The sequence below is a fragment of the Mesoplodon densirostris genome, chromosome 15 (genome assembly GCF_025265405.1).
Source record: "Mesoplodon densirostris isolate mMesDen1 chromosome 15, mMesDen1 primary haplotype, whole genome shotgun sequence".
Lineage (NCBI taxonomy): Eukaryota > Metazoa > Chordata > Mammalia > Artiodactyla > Ziphiidae > Mesoplodon > Mesoplodon densirostris.
In genome coordinates, this window is record NC_082675.1 from 38,825,699 (window position 1) to 38,849,194 (window position 23,496).

Here is a 23,496-nt window from a genome sequence, read left to right on the forward strand (position 1 = left end):
GCACAAAGTATTTGTTTGAATGAATGAATGAATGAGTGACTTTTCTAAGTACTTAATGGCAAGTGTTTGTATACCGAAGGCTACTCTGGGACCATGGGTTGACTGGGATGATCCAGTCTGCAGCCTGCCAGCCACTCTCTTATTGTGTTACTGTGTGGTTGACGGCAGTGCTTGGCATCAGTTTTCTTCTGATAAATAGTATTAAGCAAATACAGCACTATTTCCATTTTTTTCTGTGAAAGTTATAATAAAGCTTTATATAGAAAACTTGGAGAAGGTAATGAAGTATAGAGAAGAGATAAAAAATGAAAACTCCACAGCAGAGGGAACCACCATTTGTGTTCCTTCTCCCCCGTGCTTCCCTTCTCTCATCTCCATGACACACACACGCAAACACACACACACAATTTCATGGCCAAAAGCAGCACCAATCTTTCTATTCACTCTGTCAGCTGCTGTCAGATGGGCTCCCTATGAGAACTGAAAGGCAGGTATCTGTGGGGTTTTCTGACTTTCTGTGGTGCCCCTCAGCCTGGAAGAGCATGGGGACTGTCCTTTGGGGCCTTCCCAGCTGCTCCACTCAGTCAGGGGTCAGGGCTGTACCTCCCCCACCCCATCACTACAGGCTCCCCAGTTCTGCCTCTGCGACCAGGTCAGAATAAAGGGGAGAGGTTGGGAGGAGTGTAAAGGGTAATAGAGGGGAGGGGGACTATCACATCTAGAAGCTTTTGGATACCTACCGGCATCAGTGACGGAGAGGCAAGGAAGGTAGGGGTGGGGATGGTGATGAGCACTGGACTTCCTTCCTGTGGTTCTTTAATCAGCCCCACAAGCCTCACTCTTCTGGCCTTGTTCTGATTAACTCACACAAAGGTAATGATTTGCCTCCTGCTGTTTTTAGAGTTTTCCCCGCTTTCAGGATGCATGTGCTGCGCACACACACACACACACAATCACACAATCACACACACCCCCCACCGGCCTTGGGGTGACTCTGAGGGTCCTCAGAGGGGCTCACTGCCCAAGGTGTGCAGGCCCGTGGACTCCAGGACCGATGAAGGGAGAGGAAAGCCCTCACACAAAAGTCAGATGAGCAGTGGAGTGACCGTGTCACGAGCCTCTGGTTACTGGCTATTCATCTAGGATCTCCCAAGGTTGGGATATGACCCCCAGGCCTGGGAAGCACCGATCTGAGCCAGAGAGGGCCTGCAATCTTGAATGTAATGAGCTTCTGGTTTGTCCTCAAGCCAAAGAGGGGCTGATGGACTAGAGGGGAAAACATGTTTGAAGTGAATTGGCCGCAGGTGCAGGGATCTCTGGGCAAGAGCAGCATCTCGCTGGGAGGATATAAAGCTCTCCATTCCCACGGAGCCGCTTCCCACGCTGGTCTGGGCGTCCATGGAAGGGGCTGCACGCTGGGGAGGTATCCAGAGCCAGAAGCGTGGGGCCCTGGGACCCCCAGAAGGAGGCGAGTGGCACTGGGGCAGGACTTGGATGTGAGCCTGTGTCGGTCAGGGTCCTGGAATGAATCAGAAGGCTTATCCAAACGAGGTAACCTGAGGAGAGTTTAATATGCCAGCAGGATGCAGCCAAGGAGCAGGAGATGGCGTAGTCGACCCCAGGGGGCCCGGACCACCTCGCGCCCTGAAGACGCCGGGGAGGGGGTGGGGGGATAGGCAGACATGGGCCCCGGAGGAAGCCGGGGCGTGGGGTGGGGGAGTACCGATTTCCTATGGCGTCTCCACTGGCCGACCCCACGCAGGAGCGGGGGAGGGGGGGGCAGGACGCTGTGTAGTCCGCGCACCGCCGGGCCCCCGGGCCTCCAGGCCGGTCCCCCTGGCAGGGGCGGCGGTGACAGAGCGGGCGCGCGGCGGGCTGTTGTCCGTCCTCTTTCAGGCTCCATCATGGAGAACGGGGTGAGCTCGTCCAGCACCGCCGACAAGTCCCAGAAGCAGCTCCTGACCCCCAGCTTCCGGAGCCCGGCCAACAGCGTGGGGCTGGACGAAGGGGTCTCGGCGGGCCTGGCGGGAGCCGGAGAGACCCTGAATCAGGAGTGTGACTCCCTGGGCCCCCAGATGGCGAGCAGCACCACCTCCAAGCCGTCGTCTTCCTCGCCGGGGCCCGGGGCGCCGCGGTGGCTGGGACAGCCGGCGCCGGGCTGCCGGGGCGCGCAGGCCGCGCTGCCCCCGGTCGTGATCCTGTCCAAGGCGGCCTACAGCCTCCTGGGCTCGCGGCGGGGCGGCAAGCTGCCGGCGTCCGCGGCCCTGCTGCCGCACCCCGACGTGGCCTGGGCCAGCCCCCTGCGGCCGCTGCTGCCCGGGCACGCGAGCGCCGAGGAGCAGTCCCTTTACTACCGCCGCTGGACCGCGGCGCGGCCGCACCACGCCGACCACGGCAACCAGGCCGAGCCCGCCTCGGGCGCGCGGCCCTGCCATCCCCGCCGCCTGCTGCTGACCGGGCCCCCGCAGGTAGGGAAGGGTGCGGGGGGGGGGCGGGGGGGCTGGGGTCTCCGGAGGAAGGGCCAGAGAGGGGGAGAGGGGGTCTCGCGTTGGGGTCCGGTGGTCGGGGCACGGAGGCCCCCCACTCCGGCAGGGAGACGCGGAAGAGCCCACGTGTGAAATCTCTTTTCTCTTTTCCGCCTCTCTCCTCCCTAAACCTCTCTCCACCAGGTGGGGAAGACTGGCTCCTACTTGCAGTTCCTGAGGATCCTCTTCCGCATGCTCATCAGGCTCCTGGAGGTGGACGTGTACGACGAGGCAGAGATCAACACCGGTGAGTTCCGAGCCGGCAGCGTGGGTATTAACACCACAGCCGGAGCTTCCCGCGTCCTCCTGGGGGTATATATGTGCTCATGGGCAGGGTTCTCGAGAGGTTAAAGGTCGTGAGCCAGCAAAGAGTTGTAAGCAAGCTGTGGCCGAGTTGAGCTCCCTGAGGTCGGGGTGGGTCTTCCCCTCTTTCGACTCCTGATCCCCTCTGTGTCCTTCCTGTGCGACGCTGAGCAAAGAGGCATCTTATAAAGCCCTGTCAGGTGGGTTCACTGCTCAGATGGTCAAACTGTCCAGGTTTAAAATTCGAGTGCAGTGGTCTACTGCTTAAGGGTTCAGGGCATGTTTTATACTCTGGATAACCAGGCCTTTGTTGGTTCGTCAGAGTAGACGTATGTTTTGCCCGCTGGCTCCTAGGGAAGGTGTGTGGGTTGCTACGACGAAAGGAAAACTTCCAGAAGCAGAACAGAACCGTGGTGCCGTAAACAACCCCTTGGCACTGGCAGTAAGATGCAGGGGCTGGTGCTTGACAGACTAGCCTGTGCCTCCTGCCCGGCTTCTTGGCACTTCCACCCCGGCTGTCACCTGTGAAGGAGGCAGTTCTGCTATGCAGCCCGTCCAGCAAGGCCAGAAAGGGGGCATGAGCAGGGGTCAGCCAGCATTAGCTCTGCAGCCGGGGGAGTGTGGCTTCAAACTATGGCTTCACATCTCAGAGCAGAATGACCGTGTGCTGGAAGGAACAGGGAGGGGTAGGGGCAGGAGAGAGAAGTGGTGGTTCTTCCTAAGCCCCTCAGAGATGATTCCAGAAAAGGGAAAGGCCTTATCATCTTCCATCAGATTAGCCCTTGGAGACCTCCCCTCACTTGCTTTTCCTGAATAGTTGGATCTGTTCTGTGACCAGCCCAAGAGACTAGTTTAGTTCAGAACAAGACTTAGGTAAAATCAGCCATATTTAATCATTTTACTATGGCTTTTGGCTCTATTTCCATCCTCACCAGTTCACATCCATGATTCCAGACACAGACACACAATTCCACCTTCCTAGCCACATCTCCTTGTTTGTGTCCCCAGCTGAGCTGTACCAGACCCCCAGGCCCACCACAGAGGGGACTGAAACACCCTGGGCTGCATGGAGCGGCCTGGGCCCCAGGGGCAAGGGCAGAGCCAAGCAGACAGAAATGAGGGGCCGTCATCCGCTGACTTTCCCCCAGGCTCCTTGGCGCTGCAGGAGAGTGATGCCTTTACTTTTTGCCTCAGATCCTGGTACAGGGCCTACAGCTGTGAGAGTCAAACCTGGCCTTCGTAACAAGAAGCACTGTTAGTTTGGCTTTATTCCTTCACCCTCATTTTAGTGCAGGTGAATGCAGTGGTGCTCTGGAGAGACACAAGGACACCTTTTTTTAAAACTAGAATAAGCTTTAACTTTTAAATAAAATGCATACTTTTAAAATAAAACTTAAAAAAATAACTTTAATAAGTTTATTTTTATTTTTGGCTGCATTGGGTCTTTGTTGCGGTGCGCGGTCTTTTCATTGTGGTGGCTTCTCTTGTGGAACACGGGCTCTAGGTGCACGGGCTTCAGTAGTTGTGGTGCTCAGTCTCAGTAGTTGTGGCACTGGAGCTCAGTAGTTGTGGCACCCAGGCTTAGTTGCTCTGCGGCATGTGGGATCTTCCCGGACCAGGGCTCAAACCTGTGTCCCCTGAATTGGCAGGCGGATTCTTAATCACTGTGCCACCAGGGAAGCCCCTAAAAAAATAACTTTTAAATAAAATGCTCAGGGATATAAAAATAAGCAGTATTGTGTTTAAAAGCTAATAGCTGTAATTCTAGTCTTTAGGCCTTTTTTGTTGTAATTTTTGTCTTCGTTTCTTCCTTTGAACGTTGTCTTCAGCTTGATCTTATAGTTTTTAGTGTTAATAACAAATATCATCTATTGGACACCCACCATGTGCCTGCCACTGTCTTAGCACTTTCAATATGCCATCTGGAATCTTTACAACAATAGGGGACCCTGAGAGGTGAAGGTGCCTGCAGGTGTGAAGTCACAAGTGGTGGGGCCTGGACTCAAACCCAGGGCCCCAGGCTGTCAACCTGGACTGCATGTCAGAACCACTTAAGGAGCTTTAAACACCACGATAGGTGCCTGAGTGATGAAGGAGGTTCTGGGCAGTGTGGCCTGAGCACAGGGATTTTACAAGCTTTGAGTGATTCATAATAAGCAGCAGACACTGAATCTTGCTCAGTGCGTCCCTGAAATCTCTTCAGCATCAACATCTTAAAACCCCACAACTAAAACTCTAAGACAGAATTCAGATCATCCAAAATTAAATAAGATTTTAAGGCAATTTGGGGGGCTGGGGTGGGAGACCAGTTGATCTCCTAGTTGTGGAAGTTTGTGGACTGGGTGTGCAGAGGCTAATGATGGGGACCAGTGAGGACAAGCGTCTCTCCCGGAGGGGGTCTGAAGGGACAGTCTGCTTCTCTCTACCCTGGACATGGGAGGGAGCTCATTTTTCAGAAAGGCCTTTGTCCACCCACCTGGGCGGACAACATACATACATACAACCTTCCATCCCTGACACTTGAGAGAGAAGGAGGGAGGCCAGTCGGTCTGGTCTGCCTGCTCTGTGCACTTTCTTTCTTCTTGGCCTAGATCACGGTGAAAGCAGTGAAGTGAGCCAGTCGGAGGGAGAGCCCTGGCCTGACATCGAGAGCTTCAGTAAAATGCCCTTTGATGTCAGTGTGCATGACCCCAAGTACAGTTTGATGAGCCTGGTATACACTGAGAAGCTGGCAGGGGTCAAACAAGGTCAGTGCAAGTGGAGGCTAAAGGTCAAGGGTTCACCTAAATGAGGGCAAGAGGCCTGGGGCAGTTTAATCTTTGAGAGCGGCTTCATTCATTCTCCTCTGCTTTTCTCTCGTTTTACACACATACATGTCACCTTTTCATTTTCATAGCTGCCTCTCAGGGCATAAGTTACAGAATCCTGGGAAAAGCCCTTCTGGGGAGTGGGGGACTTTCTTCCCAAGCATAGGGGCTTCAGGCACATCACGGGAAGGTCTTTTGCCCCTTTATACACAGAAGCAATAAAGGAATCCAAAGTTGAGGAGCCCCGGAAACGAGAAGCCGTGTCCATGATGCTGACCAAGTACGCGGCCTACAACACCTTCCATCATTGCGAGCAGTGCCACCAGTACATGGACTTCACCTCTGCCTCCCAGGTGCAGCCCCTTTGCCCTTGCCTGTTACCCAATGTGGATCTTGTATGTAAGAGAGGAAAAGTCCCAGTTTCAAGCCCTAGACAGAGGATGGCTTATATATGAGATGGAGCCACTCATTTGTGAGCAAAATGCTTGAAGTAATTGATTAAGGTGATTTGGGGTTTACTAATAAAGGATTATGGGTGGGGGAGGGTGGGTGAAAGAAACTGAGTTTGTGTCTTAAGTCACTTCATCAAAATGGTTACATGTGTCGTGTTTAGATTAGAAAGTAGCTGAGGTGTCTATCTGTGATTCCGAAAAAGCTGGATATTACAGTATGTTTGGCAAAAGGGTCTTTTCCCTCCTTTGGGTTGTTGATGAAAATGGTGCTATTATCTACAAATTTGTAGGGTGCGCCCTTTGAGCTGTGAACAAGTCTTGATTTGCAGAGACCTAGTCTCCCTCTTACACCAGCGAGTGATGGTTTTGACCATAGGCATACAGAGGAGTCAGTGTTTGCTTTTTTATTTGGAGAGAACTGAGCGGTGGGAACACAGAAGGGGAGCAAATACCCTATAGCATTTAGCTTCTTATTGGCCGGAGCGTCTTTAAGCACAGAAGGTGGGAAGGGCAACCAATGATGGTCATATCTAGCGCCTGTTTGGGGGAGAAGCTCCATGTTGCTTTCCCCTACTTTACCTTCTTGACTTCTATATTGTTTGGCTCTGAACACCTAGAACAACTCTTCCTCCCTATAGGATGTGATGAGTGGATGCCCCCCAGACTTGCTTCTGCTCTTGAGGACCAGGTCTTCACTCTTTCCCCACAGGGTACTAGGAGGGATATACTGATCATTCTGCTCTTCTGGTACAAGTTACGTTTCATACCCCATTTGTTTTCTTGTGTTATTGAAAACTTTTGGTGGGCTAGTTTGAAATCAGCTCACAATGCCTTATAGGATATAGAGGATTCAAGTCCCCTGATCTATAAATCATCAGGTTTTAGAACATTTATTAAAAACCCTCTATTTAAATAGTTTGTGATTACAGTACCAAGTAGTAAATTCCAATACTTGCGAAGCAGAATGAAGGAGAATTTAAGGGAAGAATTACAATATTATTTCTCTATGAAGGTAATATTTAGGTTAAAACTCTTGGGAAAACTACCTGGATTCTAGTGGCTGCTGAAAAGTGATGATATCTTTTCATTAAGCCAAGTATTGTCTGCATTCTAAAGACCTTTATTTAGTCATTCACTGAGATGGGTTACTGAGAGTGTGTGAACTTATCAGCAATTTAAAAAATAGGTTAGGTTTATATTTGGCTTGGATGAGTCAGAGGTCTCTCCTGGAAGCCAGAGTTCTAGGCTAAATGACTGTTCAGATATCTTCAGCTTCTACTGTAGCCAGGAAAGATGGGGCCACAGAGGCATTTTAATAATGTCAGTCTTTATAGTTTACTTAGAAAAATGATATTCATTTGACCTGACCCACACAGAATCGTTTTCCCCCATCACTGGGCACCTTTGGGAATGTTCACGTGGCAGGACATCCCCTCGGTATACTGGACCTCCGTAGGACTGAGCAGCAGTGGTTCTAAGAAGGAGAGAAATGCAGATAGTTTCCAGCAACAGGTATCTCTCCACACACGGAGAGGCTGTGTAGGGGCGAGATGCTTGGCTCTCTTGTCAGCGGCAGCCACTAAAAGATGAGGTGTCTGCCTTTCCAGCCCTCTGGACACTGCACGCACAGCAGGTCTGGTGGCAGGCAGAAGTTCAGGTTAGTTTGCCTCTCTTAGTAACAGCCTTAACAAGTGGCCTGGAGGTTTGAGAACCGTGAGTTTACATTCCCTCCCTTTCTTCTCTGCAAACGCAGATGTCCGACTCCACCCTTCACGCCTTCACATTCTCTTCCTCTATGCTGGGAGAAGAGGTGCAGCTCTATTTCATCATTCCCAAATCCAAAGAGAGTCATTTTGTCTTCAGCAAGCAGGGCAAACACCTGGAGAGCATGCGGCTGCCCCTGGTTTCAGACAAGGTGGGTGATAGCGTCTGGACACAAGGACTGACAGGCCTCAGGTATTAGATCAGGTTCTCTAAGCTTCTGATATCTAAGGGTTCTAATTTCTCTTTTTGGTCTCTGGTCCTTTCTTTCCCTTTTTCTCTTTCTCTTTCAGCAGAATTTGAATTCGGTCAAGAGTCCTATTTTCACTCCTTCCAGTGGTCGCCACGAGCACGGACTCCTAAACCTCTTTCACGCCATGGAGGGCACCAGCCACCTGCACCTACTGGTGGTTAAGGAGTATGAGATGCCACTGTACCGCAAGTACTGGCCCAACCACATCATGCTGGTGCTTCCTGGCATGTTCAATAATGCAGGCGTGGGTAAGGGGGCCCCCAGATGGGGGGAAGGGCTGGAAAGATAAACTAAGCTCCATTCCCCAGGCATGAACTTTCAGAGGTTCCCCTGCCCCTGGATAGTGTCTTGCCCTGCAAACCAAAGGACTTTTCATTCCTCTTTAAATGAGTTTTCATTTCTCTTGAGCTGCAGTTTTGCAGAATTTAACTTCTGAGGACTAGTAACCAAAGAAGTCACTGGTACGTTGAGCACCCTGGGAAGGATTGGGACTCTTCCCAGTATAGGCCGCAGGTGTTCCTCGCTGCAGGCTGGCAGCAGGAACATCACAGTGAGGAGAGTCTGAGGAGGAGGGGAGTTAGTAGTTCATACTCCGGTCTGGAGGGATCTCTGAGGGGCATCACTCATCTTAAAGGCGCACAGCAAGTTCTTGGGGGCTCTGTACAGCTGGGGACTGGAAGCATCATCACTGCCTATGGCAGTTATCTTAAAAGTGCCTGGAAGAAGTCTTTCCTGCTTTTCCCCAAGGAGTTTAAGAGCAATGGGCTGATTTCTCAAAGGCAGCACCTGGTTGTTGAGTGTATTGACAGAGCCGGGGAGGAACTGGAGAGAGCGGTCTAGAGCTCCTTCATTTACCTCCTGAAGGCAGGAAACCTCCACATGGACCCAGTGTTCTAGAGCTCTACTGTCTGGTCTCTCCCTGCATCTAACTCACTTCCCATTGGCTTCTGTGGGTATCTCAGTGCAGAGTCTCAGAGGGCTGAGGATCAAGAGCTTTAGAGGAAGAACATCCAGCCCAGAGCTGGAGTGAACACAGAAGGGACCCGAGTAGTGCCCTGGATCCACACAGGCCTTCTCTCCGGGTCTCTCTCTCCCTTTCTTCTTAGGTCTCTTCCTTTCTTGTTCTCCATTCCATTCCTTTACATGTCCTTAAACTTTAGCCTTAATATGGGATTAAAATATTTTCCCAAACTGGTTTCTTTTGAATGCAATTTTATTTCCCATGTTTATCACAATATCAAATGACTTAGGACTTTCATATATTTCTAGTCCTTTATCCTCCCCCAAACAATATATCTCCAAACTATCTAAAATCTTCTTCTATATGCATATGACCCTCAAACTATACCTTTCTGTGCCTAACTGACCTTTAGGAGAAAAAGTTTCTTCATCCCACATCTGACTGAATTTGCTTAGTGCCAGTTTTGCCATTTTTGTAACAATCTGGGCAGAGAAACCAACATATATGCAAATAAAATAAACACAAATTAAATTTTTTTACTGTGGTAAAAAAACACAAAATTTATCTTAGCCATTTTTAAGTGTATGGTTCAGTAGTGTTCAGTATATTCACATTGTTATGCAACCAATCTCCAGAACTCTTCATCTTGCAAAGCTGAAACTCAGTACCATTAAAGGGTAATTCTCCATTTTTGTTATCCATTCACCCACTGAGGGACCCTTGGTCTGCTCCTCACCTTTTGACTGTTGTGAATAATGCTACTATGAACATGAACACAAACCTTTTCAAAACCCTGCTTTCAATTCTTTTGGGTATATACCCAAAAGTAGAATTGCTTAATCACGTGGTAATGCCATTTTTAATTTTTTTTTGGAATTGGCATGTTGTTTTTCATAATGTCTGTACCATTTTACATTCCTACCAACAATGCAAAATGGTTCCAGTTTTAACACATCTTTGCCAACACTTGGTTTTTCTGGGAATTTTTGATGTTGTTGTTCGTAGGCATCCTAATGGGTGAGATGGTATCTTATTGTGATTTGATTTGCATTTTCCTAATGATTAGTGATGTTGATCATCTTTTCATTTGCTTGTTGGCTATTTGTATATCTTCTTTGGAGAATCTATTTTTTAGTAAAGTTTTTATTGTTGACTTCTAGGAGTTCTTCATATATTCTAGATATTAACCCGTTATCAGATAAGGTTTGTAAATATCTTCTCCCATTCCATAGGTTGCCTTTTCACTGTTGACTGCATTCTTTGTGCAGAAGTTTTAAATTTTTATGTAGTCCAGTTTTTTTCTCTTGTTGCCTATGCTTTTGGTGTCATATCCAAGAAATCACTGCCAAAACCAATATCAACAAGCTTTCTCCCATGTTTTCTTCTAAGAGTTTTATAGTTTGACCCATTTTGATTTTTTTATATAGTATAAGGTAAGGGTCCAACTTCATTCTTCTGCATGTGGATATCCAGTTTTCCCAACACTATTTGTTGAAGAAACTATCCTTTGTCCATTGAATGGTCTTGGCATTCTTGTCAAAAATCATTTGACCATATATGCAAGTGTATGTTTCTGGGCTTTATATTCTTATTCCATTGGTCTATGTGCCACTGCTACACTGTTTTGATTACTCTAGTTTTGCAATCAGCCAAGTGTGTAGACCTCCAACTTTGTTCTTGTTTCAAGATTGTTTTGGCCATTCAGAGCCCCTTGAGATTCCATGTGAATTTAAAGTTGGATTTTTCTATTTCTGGAAAAAAAAACCCTGATATTTTGACAGGGATTGTATTAAATATGTGGATTGCTTTGTGTGATATTGACATCTTAACAGTATTACATTTTCTAATCCATGAACATGGGATGTCTTCCCATTTATTTGTGTCTTTAATTTATTTCAGCAGTGTTTTGTACTTTTTTTTTTTTTTTGCGGTACGCGGGCCTCTCACTGCCGTGGCCTCTCCCATTGCGGAGCACAGGCTCCGGACGCGCAGGCCCAGTGGCCATGGCTCACGGGCCCAGCTGCTCCGTGGCACGTGGGATCCTCACGGACCAGGGCATGAACCCGTGTCCCCTGCATCAGCAGGTGGACTCTCAACCACTGCGCCACCAGGGAAGCCCAGTGTTTTGTACTTTTTAGTGTACAAGTCTTTTGCCTCCTTGGCTTAACATTTATTCCCAAGTATTGTATTTCTTTTGATGCTATTGAAAATGGAACTTTTCTTAATTTACCTTTTAGATTGTTTGTTGTTAGTATATAGAAACACAACTGATTTGTGTGTATTGTTTTTGTGTCTGCAACTTCGCTGAATTCATTTATTCTAAGTGTGCGTGTTATCTTTAGGGTTTTCTACATATAGGATCATGTCTGCAAAGAGGTAATTTTACTTTCTAACTAGGGTGACTTTCATTTCATTTTCTTGTGTAATTGCTCTGGCTAGGATTTCCAGTACTATGTTAAATAGAAGTGATAAAGGTGGGCATCCTTGTCCTATTCTTGATCTTATAGGAAAAGTTTTCAGTCTTTGAGCACTGAGTATGTTAGCTGTGGGCTTTTCACATATGGTCCTTATGTTGAGAATGCAAACTGTTATACACAGTGCTATTGAAAGATAGATTTTCCTAAATCCTAGTATTACCCTATTCAAACTGTTTTCCTGGCTCCTTCATAGACTTAATGGGGTTTTTTAGCCTCTTTATTTCATTATCATCTACATTTTGTTTCATTTTAGGGTGGCCCACTCATAAAACCTGGCTAATTCCTGATGATCATCATCTTAATAATCGCTAACACTCACTGAGTACTTACCAAGTGCTAGGCACTGTCCTGAGCACCAAACAACAATCCTATGAAGTAGACATTATCATCGCCTTCTTACAGGTGGGGAAGCCTAGGCACAGGGGAGTTAACTTGTTCATTATCACACAGCTAGAAAGCAGTGGAATCAGAATTCAAACCAAAGCAGCTTGGCTCCAGTCTTTTCTCTTACTTACTGTACCATATGCCTCTTACAAAAAAGCAGACCTAGGGAAAGGATACCAGTTTCCAGAGTCTTCTTCAAAGACACTGCTGCCAGTTTCCTAAAGGTACCTAAAGCAGGGGACATATTAGTGTAAGTGGCATACCCACTATTGCAGCCCTGGTGGCTCCCTAGTGCAGGACACGCAAGTGGCTGCTGCTGAGAATCTAATCATGGCTCTAAGAAACCAGTAGTAAGTATCTCCTCTATGTGGTATCCTTTGTCGTATCAGGGAAGCTGGATTCTTGCAGTACTCCTCGAAGTGTAGTTCATGAATCACCTGCAAAGACATCTCTGGTTTCTGGCCCCTCATCAGACTTACTAGTGTGAACCTCTGGTGGTGGGCTCTAGGAATCTGCATTTTGAACAGACTTCCTGGGTGATTCTTATCTACACTGGTGGTTGAGAGCCACTGCTCTGAACATTTGGTTGACCCTCATCCATGTGCATGGTCACCACGTGAACACGCATGCTTACGGAGAGCATGTGAGCTGTGTGCAGGGCCTCAGCCAAGCCTGAGTGAAGGATGTACAAGCCTTGGTTGTGTTGCCTTTCAGGTGCTGCCAGGTTTCTTATTAAGGAGCTGTCATATCACAACCTGGAGCTGGAGAGGAACCGCCTGGAAGAGCTGGGAGTTAAGCGCCAGTGTGTCTGGCCTTTCGTCGTTGTAATGGATGACTCGTGTGTCCTGTGGAACGTTCACAGTGTTCAGGAGCAGAGCAGGTAGTGGTGCTTCCTATGCAGTCCTAGGAGTGTGACAGTGTCACCGAGAAGACACTCTCCTGGGCTGTCATTGCACAGGGAAGTAAATGAGAGGTACAGCTTTCCAGAGCAAAACAATCATCTGTGAGACTATTCTCACTAGCACATTTTGTGGTGGCTTAGGAATTTTTTAATGTAGACACTCAGCCTGCCATTAAATTCCTGGACCATTTGTGCATCACAGCTTAGGTTTGCTATAAAAGTCTGTTGAAAGACACTATGGTTTATTTAGAAAGACCACTGGCTTCTGAATCAGGAGACCTGCTTTTTAGCCCCAGCTCTGCTTCCGAACTATCTGGATGAAAAGGGAAAGTTACTTCACCTCTCTCTCAATTCTATCACATATAAAATTATGGCTGGGCCCAAATCAGTGGTTCTCCTCCTGGGACAGAGGTGATGGGAATCCATGAGGACCATGAAATGCTAAGCCTGGAGAAGTCCTATGCAGTAAATGGCCCTGAATATTCACAGCCCCAGTGAAACACTGTGCTAGATGGTCTCTAGACCCTTCCAGCTCAGGCATTACGATTTTGTGCCCTGATTTCCCCTGTGGCTTTGAAGCCCGTGAAGTTTTCAAATATTCCTTTATTATCCCGTAATTACCAGAACTGGGAAGTATACTTGTGTGCTTCTCATCTCTGGCTACCTCTCTTTGGTGACTCCCTGTTCATTACTCACTTTGAAATGGGCTGGATTTCACTCTCTGCCTTGAAGTGATCAGCCCGGCCCCCAGAAGGCAGCTTCCCTAGGTTAGCAGTGACAGGCAGCATGAAAACCGGGCTTGACATCCTTCTCCATTCCAGACTAATATAAAGTCAGTCAGCGAATCGTATCCTTCAGGTATTAATACAGTGTGGTTAGCTCTTCATAAGTGACCCTCTCTTCAGTAATAGTGGTATCTTATGTAAACTAACTCTACGTTTCATAGCCAGCCCACGGAAACAGGAGTTTCCAGTAAGAATGTGTCCTTGAAGAGTGTCTTGCAGCATATTGAAGCAACACCGAAAATCATCCACTACGCAATCCTGGGCATACAGAAATGGAGCAGCAAGCTGACTTCTCAGAGCCTGAAGGCCCCGTTCTCTAGATGCCATGTGCATGACTTCATTCTTCTCAACATAGACTTGACTCAGAATGTGCAGTATGACTTCAACAGGTAAGTCAGGCCTTCTGGATGTATGTGATCCTGGCATTTACTGATGGTTTCTGCCCAGGTCTAGCCTCAGCAATGTTTTTATTCCTGTCTCTGTGTCTTTGAGAAACGGAGACTCTCTTTATACGGACAGAGAAAGGGGGATCATAAGCCCCAAAGTGCCCCTTCATCACCCTTCAAACTGACCCAGACCCTTAATGATAGGTGCTGCAACATGAAATGCTTAGAAAACATATTTTGGCCATTTTATTATTCAGCAAGAACTGAAACAGGGACAAAAGTTTTTATCAACAGAAATCAGTGTGTGGACCCATAAACCTATTCAAGATTAACCTTTCATTTACCCTCAGAACTCAGAAGGTAATTCCTCCCCCAGATGTTAGCAAGACCCTGAGATCTGGATCCTGTAGGGAAAAGCCAGCTAGCCCTGGCCTTGCCTCCTGAATAAATTATGCCCACACCTTGGAAAATCTGAAATGGCCAAGGAAGAATGTCACAGACCATAAAGTCCCTCTTATGTCAACCCCCAACCCTGTAGCTATTAGAGCATCCTGTAGCTATTTCACGTCTGTGTTTTAAATGTGGCAGATGCTTTATCCTGTTTGCAGCCGGGATTTTAAAACCGGGAGCAGCTCCGCAGTCCGGTCCCACAAGAGTATACAGAATGTGTGCTCGTGTTTCAGCTCAGGAATGCAAGGCATTGTGCAATGTCTGGGACCAGTCACCTCACCGCCTCCTTCCTGGATGGCTGTTAACGCCCAAACCAAGAGGTTCCCAGGCCAGTGTCAGGAGAGCCAGCTCCATGACGGGGGAAGGTTGATTCTGTTTGACGCTGTCTCCCCATATCTGCCACACATCGCCGTGTGAAACCATCATAGTGGAGATGTGACAGGTAGTCGAGGAAACCTATCGTTGTGATTATAATTTAGGTATTTCTGTGAAGATGTTGACTTTAACCTGAGAACGAACAGTAGTGGCCTGCTCATCTGCCGCTTTAATAACTTCAGTCTCATGAAGAAACATGTTCAGGTTGGAGGGCAAAGGGACTTTGTCATTAAACCAAAGATCATGGTAAGTTTGCCAGCTTGAGTCTACTTTTGAAAATAAGATGATCTTTCATTAATACCTTTGTTATCAGGTACTGGCATTAAGCACTTGCCACTTGATTGGAAAGTAACACAAGGGAGTCTGTTCTTAATGTCAGATCTGCACTCTTGTTTCCCTTACTGAGGACTCATCTAGAGCCAAACATAAGTTTTGAAAATTCAACAAAACTACCTTTCTTTAGATTTAAGGCTTAACTCCATCCAAGCTTTAGGTTCAAACGTATTCTATATTCTTAAACTGGCAAAGTTAACATTTTTACATTCTTTATGTAACACATAAAAGAAGTGTACATCAAGCTGCTCGCATGGTCCTTTGCCAGTCTTTTTTTTTTTTAAAGTAAGGCACATCAAAACCTGTTAAGGGTTAATTCCATGGGCCTACCCTTTTCTGTTTAAGAGATTTACTGGTATCTAATCATTTTTAGTATGTGGACTCCCCAGTGGAGCTTAGAAATCTCTTTGCTTTTTTTTTTTTTTTTTTGTAGATTTAACCCATCCACATCCAGCAGCACTATAAAAGGCTTCCTGTTGGTTCTTACAGTGTACATGCTAAATGCACTAACTTTCAAAGAAGCCTACTTTTGCATTTGCTCCTGCCCTTGTTGTGTATAAATTGTTAAATCTAACTGCACTATTTCCAAGGGAAAAAAATTTCAGAACCCAAGAATGACAGACTTAACATTTGAGCCTGATATCTGTCTCTGTGCTACTATTACTTGCAGATTGTTCTGATGCAATGCAGTGCTTTCCTTGCCAGTTTCACATAGTGACAGACCCATTTCCCATGATCATCTTGGCTCTGATTTCAGGTGTCAGAGAGCTTAGCACCCATCTTGCCCCTTCAGTATGTCTGTGCTCCCGACAGCGAACACACACTACTGGCAGCCCCCGCACAGTTTCTCCTGGAGAAGTTCCTTCAGCACGCCTCATACAAACTCTTCCCCAAAGCTATCCACAACTTCAAGAGTCCCGTGTTGGCCATCGACTGCTACCTTAACATTGGACCAGAGGTAAAGGGGAAGGGGCTGATACTCTTATTAGATAGAGGGGCTTGTTTTGCTTCTATTAATTTCTCATAACTGTCCTTTATTATGAGAAATAAGAAGAGAAGCTTTAAATACGTTAAAACTTGACACACAAAATAAAAGGGAGTACAAAGCTTAACTAACCAGCCCATTGAAGTTTCAATTAAAAAAAAGTGTCTGGGAATTCCCTGCGGTCTAGTGGTTAGCACTCTACACTTCCACTGCAGGGGACACGTGTTCAATCCCTGGTCGGGGAGCTAGGATCCCGCGTGCCGGGTCGGGGGTGGGCGCGGAAGGTGTCTCCTTTACCTGACCCTGAGATGAGCAGCTAAAAGGGAAGGTGCTACTTCTTTCAGCTGAAGATGCAGAGGTTTTGCTTGCTTTTGAAATGCTTGTGCTATTTCTGCTTGATGGTTCCAGGTGGCCATATGCTACGTCAGCTCCAGACCCCACTCCAGCAATGTCAACTGTGAAGGGGTGTGTTTCAGTGGACTCCTCTTGTACCTCTGTGACTCTTTTGTAGGTGCTGATCTTCTTAAGAAATTTAAGTTTCTAAAAGGTAAATCAAATTTAGCATCTTGCTCGTGAATGCTATCAGTTCCCACTGAACAAAATACAGTGGGAAAGATATAAAAGAGCACTTTAACAATCATTTTGCCAGTAAATTACATCTTTTAAACCAGGCCACTGATTTTTTTTTTTTTTTTTTTTTTTTGTGGTACGCGGGCTTCTCACTGCTGTGGCCTCTCCCGTCGCGGAGCACAGGCTCCGGACGCGCAGGCTCAGCGGCCACGGCGCACGGGCCCAGCCGCTCCGCGGCACGTGGGATCCTCCCAAACCGGGGCACGAACCCGCGTCCCCTGCATCGGCAGGCGGACTCCCAACCACTGCGCCACCAGGGAAGCCCCAGGCCACTGATTTTTTAAATGGGGGAGTGTTAAGACTAAATGCAGATAAATATAGCCAGGTTTGTGACCATATTAAATGTTTGCCACTAGTAATTTTAGAAAGGAATGATGCAATACAAGAAGTGATGCTTCTCATATAATCTAATTTTAATAAAAATCAGGTTGGGCTTCCCTGGTGGCGCAGTGGTTTAGAGTCCGCCTGCCGATGCAGCGGGACATGGGTTCGTGCCCCGGTCCGGGAAGATCCCACATGCCGTGGAGCAGCTGGGCCTGTGAGCCATGGCCGCTGAGCCTGTGCATCCGGAGCCTGTGCTCCACAACGGAAGAGGCCACAGCAGTGAGAGGCCCGCGTACCACACACACACACACACAAAAAATCAGGTTAATGAGGTATGATTCTGGTATAGAAGCTAAAGTCGTTTCAGTAAGTATGCACCATACAAAGTTAAATTTGCCTAAGAACAAACTGCAGATTAAGCATCACAAATAATCCTGACAAGATGACCTCTGAGGTCAGTGAAGAAAAAAGGTTCATCATGCTGTGTACAGTGTGCTACCATTTTTATGAGAACAGGAGAAACTGTATTTACTTCTATGTATGTAAAATACATATGGAGCTGTGCATGTGCGTTGGGGGTGGGAGGGAGCGTCCCAGGGGATGCTCGACAATATCTGGAGACATCTTACGTTGTCACAGGGCGGGATGCTGCTGGCAGGGGGGTAGAAGCCAAGGACGCTGCTGAACATCCTACATGAGCAAGACAGCTCCCACAGTAGAATTGTCCGGCCCCCAGTGCCGAGGTTGAGAACACCTGCTCTACAGGGACACATGAAACGTTTAGGACGTGGGTTTTAACACTGGTTACTACAGGGGAAGGGGGGACGTGGTTAGGAGAGCTATTACTTTACACTCTTTTAAACTTTTGAATTTGTAATAACTACTTTATTCAAAATAAGTAGTACAATGAACAAATCTGATAGGTTACTTTATATGTTGGTTCTCGCATGTGTTAGTTTAGGGGATATAATCAGAGAGAGGTGGTAAGATTCTTTATCATTTCAATCCCTGAGCCTAAGACACACTTCTGCTTTCTTCTTGAAGGTGCTACTCTGTGTGTCATCTGCCAAGACCGGAGTTCCTTACGCCAAACGATTGTCCGCTTAGAGCTAGAGGATGAGTGGCAGTTCCGCCTCCGGGACGAGTTTCAAACTGCTAACAGCGCCGATGACAAGCCCCTCTACTTTCTTACCGGACGTCACGTATGAGCTTTGGAAGAGACCAAAACCAGCAAAGGGATGCCTAGGTGGGGTGGGGCAGTAACGATTATTAGGGATTTTTTTTCCTTTAAAAGTACAATCACTGTGGAGCCAAGTGCAACATATTTGTCTCTTCTCCAAAGAACCCCCCAAATCTGACCTAGATCCTTGGGGGGCATCACTCTCCTTCAGTTCCAATTTCAGGACTTAAATTCAGGTTAACTCCACCCTAGGTAGTTATGCAATTACTTAAGATGTGGTCTGCCCACGGGAGGCTGAGGAGGATTATGTTTTGGAGAGGCCACAGGGAGTCTGCATTGCTTTTTTTTACTATGCTGTGTCGGGGGGGAAACTGACTCTCAGCATTAGCTAGCCTGAATGTGTTACGTGAGACGCACACCGTTGGTGTGGGATTAATTGAAGATTAACGTTTGAGGCCTGAACCCTCAGTTTCTCTTCAGATCTGTACTTTGGTACAGTATTACTCAGGGGTCTGAAATGATAGAATGTAGAAGATATTTGTATTTAAAAAAAAAAAGAAGTAGCTTTGTCTTTCTCTGTGCAGTGTTAGTTTAAGATGTATAATCTTGTATGTATTGAAACTTTTGGCAAAATTTCCACAGGAGTTAAAAGTTTACTATTTAAACTGAACAAACAAATTAGTAAATGCAGAGCAGGCATTGTGTGTATTCATGTAGCTTCTCCTGGCTTAAGTTCTTTTGCTTTATCCATTCTTTGTTTTCAGTCTCTTAAGCACGCCTGTGAGAATATGAACAGTGATTAATCTTGCACAAGGAGAGCCTGATTCAGTAGTTGAGCCAATTCAGAAGCTTTCAGCAGCCACCCCACACCCACCCTGTTTGGTTGGAATTTAGCAGTTGGCACCAGCAAAGCTAAATGTCAGGCAGGCTTAGCTTCTGTGTGAAGTGGAACTAATTTCTTTCCTCTCAAAGACTAAAGCAAAGTTTCCTTTAAAAGATACACTGAATGAATATTAGCTGCCTTATACTGACAACACCACAGAAATTGCCGAAATGGGAAACAGAGCCATAGAAAGAGAGGCTATTTTACTTAATCCTACCAGTGGGGTGCGCGTGTGTTAAAGATGATGCCAGTAAGTCTCTGACTCATTAAAATCAACAGGGGGGGTCTCTGTTCAGTATCAACAGTAGGAGGCATAAGTTTCTACAGATTTTTTACCACGTATTTTAATCAAAAACAGATTTTTAGAAAATGTTCTAGAACAAACTAGGTCTATTGGAAGTTTACTCTTAAATTACTCCACTTCTCATCATTAAACAATCTCTTGACATTTTTCTCATTAGCCCATATGTACCACTTTATTCCCACTTTAAATGGCCATTTTTAACTTGAATCGATGTCATATTTATGGCCTGAAGCCTGCATTTACTTAGAACAAATACTGTTAACTGACCAGCTTTATCAGTTTGTGATAACAAGAAGTTTACAGCTAGTGAAAAGATGGCATGTACTAATCTGAAAATGGTTTCAGATCTCTTGGTTTTAATGTAGCTACTTATGATGCTTTAAATGTCTCTTGAAATGAACAATTCCTTTAAACTCCATTTTTAACTGACCTTGAAAGAGGACCTGCCTTATAGATGCTTTAAAAATACTCAATTTTAGTACAGCAGAATTTTTGGCAAAGAGGTACGTTCTGAGGCAGGCTGATTTAGATATGAATGTATTTCAGTTCCTGTTTTGTTGAAAGGGCCTCATGCAGACGATATCAAGAAACCCACTATTTGTGCAATATCCCAAAAATATTTACTATATAGGGCAAATAAAATACTTGAAATAATTCTAAAACAGTTGTACCTGGGGCAGATGGCCTCTCAGGGTTTCTTCAGGCTTTATGGCTTCATAGTCTAAGGAAAATTTTTTAAAGTAGTTACTTGAGGGGACCCCATATTAGTTAGGGCTGCACTCTGAAAAATCAAATGATTATGATCTCTTAAATACTATTTAACTCTGGGGAAGAGAAATGCCAGAATAAAGCCAAAAGCCCATCACCCCAATGATGGAGAATTCAAATTGACCTGCCTATTCTTTTCAATGCCTATCTATCTTGCTAAGGTTTGGATCTTTTAAAATCACCTTATCAGTATAATTCTTTAGAGAATGTTAGGTCGTTCTCCTGCAAGGATAAAATTGCACAAGCACAGGACACCATGATTGGTTAATACGTACCTTGGTGTGTTCCACTTCGAGCCTTGCCATCCCTTAAGAATATTGTGGTGTGAATGTGTTCACTAAGCCTGCATAATAACTGACCTATAGACCTGTTGAACCTTGCCACATATTGACAGTTCACACAGGTTAATACTGAATGTAAACTAAAATTACAATGAGAATTGTTGTATTCAATTTTTTTGGCTGTAATTTATGCAAATGCTTTTTGTGATTTTTAGAAAAGGAGGCACCTGTGTTACTTTATTACTGTAAAATTTTCTTAACCAAAATTTGGTGAATTTCACTAGTCAGTCTACCTCACATTTTGTTTATGATTCTAAATTGTCTTAAGTTGTGTCTACAGTATGTTCTTGTCCTTTAATTTGGTGAATGTATTAAAATTCTCTCCCACCCCCCCAAAGAGAAAGTTTGTTTTCTTTACATGTTCTGGAATGTTCAAAAATGGAATGAGCTGACTACGGCAATGTCCAAGAAAGGCTAGAAGTCCACATGTCACAGGTTGGATGACTCTAAGATACTCTTCTGGCATAACAGTCCAAGAAAGTAAATATTTGTTCACTGAAAATGTATAGCTTATCCAAAGAAGATACACACGTATAAGGTATCTACATACCATGCCCATGTGCAGAGTGCCACAATTATGAATAACAGATATAGAAATGATTATGAAAGAGATGTTAGAAATATTCATGGTACATCCCCAATCTTTTATTTTACAGATGGCAACTATACTCTCGTGTCCTGAGAAGCACACTTTGGGTTGGTAGAACTGTGCAGTATAACCCTAAGGTGTTACTCTCCAATTTATTTCTAAACTCTAATTTCACCAACTTTTGAGAGTTAACTTGTTATTCCAGGGGGAAAGAAATGCCTTTCAGTTCTATTATTATCAAGAGTGCTAAAATAATAGACTGATATAGAACCATAAAAGCATTCTTCAGGGCCAGAGGTCCCTGGCTGTTACCTCAGGAGGGGCAATAACTATTTTAAGTATGATGACAGATTCAAGATCAAGGCTCCAAAGCAGCTGCCTTAGAAAGACTAACAGCTGTGAAACTCTGACTGCTGTACCTTTGTATTCAACTACGTACAGCTGAACACCAGGGAACAAACATTCCTCAGGCTTGTCTTCAGTCATGGCAACTGGCCCATAAGCTTCCTCTGAGCCTAAGAGAATACTGATAAAACAATGAAATACTGGCTTCCCTGAAAAAAACAAAAACCCAAAAAGGAAACAAAAAAATCGTCACTAAAGATGACTTCAGGAAGAACCTCTGAGGCCAAGGAAAGAGCCATTCAAACTATAAATTCCTTGTGTCTTAACTGTCAAGTAGTAAGCTAAGGAAAGCATCTACGGTTGACCCTTCAACACAGGCTTGAACTGCATAGGTCTACTTATACACAAATTTTTTCCAAAAAAATATGTACTACGAGACTACACAATCCATGGTTGGCTGAGTCTACAGGTGCAAACCGCTGATATGAAGAGCCAACTGTAAAGTTATACCTGATTTTCAACTGTGTGGGGTAACCCCCATGTTGTTCAAAGGTCAACTGTGCTTCAGTGATTATGACAGCAAGTGGAATAAGAAAGAAAAAAAAGTTTTCTAACTACTTCTTTGTTGTTATAAGACCGAATCTTCCCTTTATCTGCCAGAAGGCCCAAGAGCCATGAGAACAGGTAGAAGGTATATGTATGCCTGCAGTTGCTATCCCAGAAATCAATTCAGCCATCTTAACTGCTGATGAACTACAGCTAGGCAGGAATGTGGCTGTGTTCCTACCCAGACACCCTAGCTGGGCAGCCATGCAAAGTAAGCAACAATTAAAATATCACTGCATGTGGGGCTTCCCTGGTGGCGCAGTGGTTGAGAATCTGCCTGCTAATGCAGGGGACACGGGTTCGAGCCCTGGTCTGGGAAGGTCCCACATGCTGCAGAGCAACTGGGCCCGTGAGCCACAACTACTGAGCCTGCGCGTCTGGAGCCTGTGCTCCGCAACAAGAGAGGCCGCGATAGTGAGAGGCCCGCACACCGTGATGAAGAGTGGCCCCCGCTTGCCACAACTAGAGAAAGCCCTCGCACAGAAACAAAGACCCAACACAGCCAAAAATAAATAAATAAATTAATTAATTTAAAAAAAAGTTTAAAATATCACTGCAGGTCTACTGTACTTACTGTTCTTACGATACATGCTTTTAGTAGATATACCAAATGCACTCTTGCATGTTACGAACTGGTAAAATACTGATTTTTATAATGCTTACAAAATGAAATAAAACCATTGTATGTCCATGCAGACAAGGGCATAACCCCTAAGAGCTCATGGTTCCTGTCTATACTGGTGGTTCCTATAATGTCCATACACTAGACATTTTTATAATGGACCAACAACTATTCAAGGGTAGCTGAGAAAAAATTTACAGGCACCTTTATATAATCAGCAATTACAGAATCAACCTGTTTCAATGTCTGTGGCCATTAGTGTTTACTCACTGTGTCCACCAGTGCCTCCACCACTCCATAGAGACCGTTCTTCACTCTTCAGCCTTCAAGTGTGGTGTGACAGTGTCGACCGTTCTTTGAGTCTTGGTTTCTACCACTCTCTTATGCTTCTTCCCTTGCACATGCATTCTCAGGTGTTCCTCAGTACTCTCTCCTACCCTCTCATTTCATAAACCTCAGGGTGGTGATCTCTTCTAAACCTTCAAATAACTAAATAAATTTGCTTAGTTCAAACTCTTCCCAAACTCTAGATCTACATGTTCAGTTATATACCAAATAGATATTTCCACTTGGAGATTCTGCAACCACCTTAAAATTGTGAGCAAAACTGAGCTCATCCTTCCCCATCTAATCTTGCCAACCTAGTTCTCCAGTATGCCCTTCTCAGTCAATTACCCAAATGAAAATTACCCTAGATTCTCCTGTCATGATCCTTCTCTGGTCAGTTATCAACTCTATCAGTTCTTCAGTTTTATCTCCTCAGAGT

The 23,496-nt window shown here is 45.6% G+C and overlaps 1 protein-coding gene across 3 annotated transcripts in view; it reads left to right on the plus strand.

The window, feature by feature from the left end:
* The window catches only part of GREB1L (GREB1 like retinoic acid receptor coactivator), a 123,532-nt gene extending 105,232 nt beyond the window's left edge, over window positions 1-18,300 (plus strand). For all 3 annotated transcript variants that reach the window (XM_060119001.1, XM_060119002.1, XM_060119003.1), the window contains 12 exons: window positions 1,897-2,468; window positions 2,670-2,772; window positions 5,420-5,575; window positions 5,849-5,988; window positions 7,841-8,002; window positions 8,145-8,349; window positions 12,638-12,803; window positions 13,771-13,998; window positions 14,925-15,066; window positions 15,911-16,111; window positions 16,547-16,685; window positions 18,137-18,300. In XM_060119001.1, the coding sequence (XP_059974984.1) occupies window positions 1,897-2,468; window positions 2,670-2,772; window positions 5,420-5,575; window positions 5,849-5,988; window positions 7,841-8,002; window positions 8,145-8,349; window positions 12,638-12,803; window positions 13,771-13,998; window positions 14,925-15,066; window positions 15,911-16,111; window positions 16,547-16,685; window positions 18,137-18,300 (2,378 nt within the window). The remainder of the gene's footprint in view (window positions 1-1,896; window positions 2,469-2,669; window positions 2,773-5,419; window positions 5,576-5,848; window positions 5,989-7,840; window positions 8,003-8,144; window positions 8,350-12,637; window positions 12,804-13,770; window positions 13,999-14,924; window positions 15,067-15,910; window positions 16,112-16,546; window positions 16,686-18,136) is intronic.
* The last annotated feature ends 5,196 nt before the right edge of the window (window positions 18,301-23,496 follow it).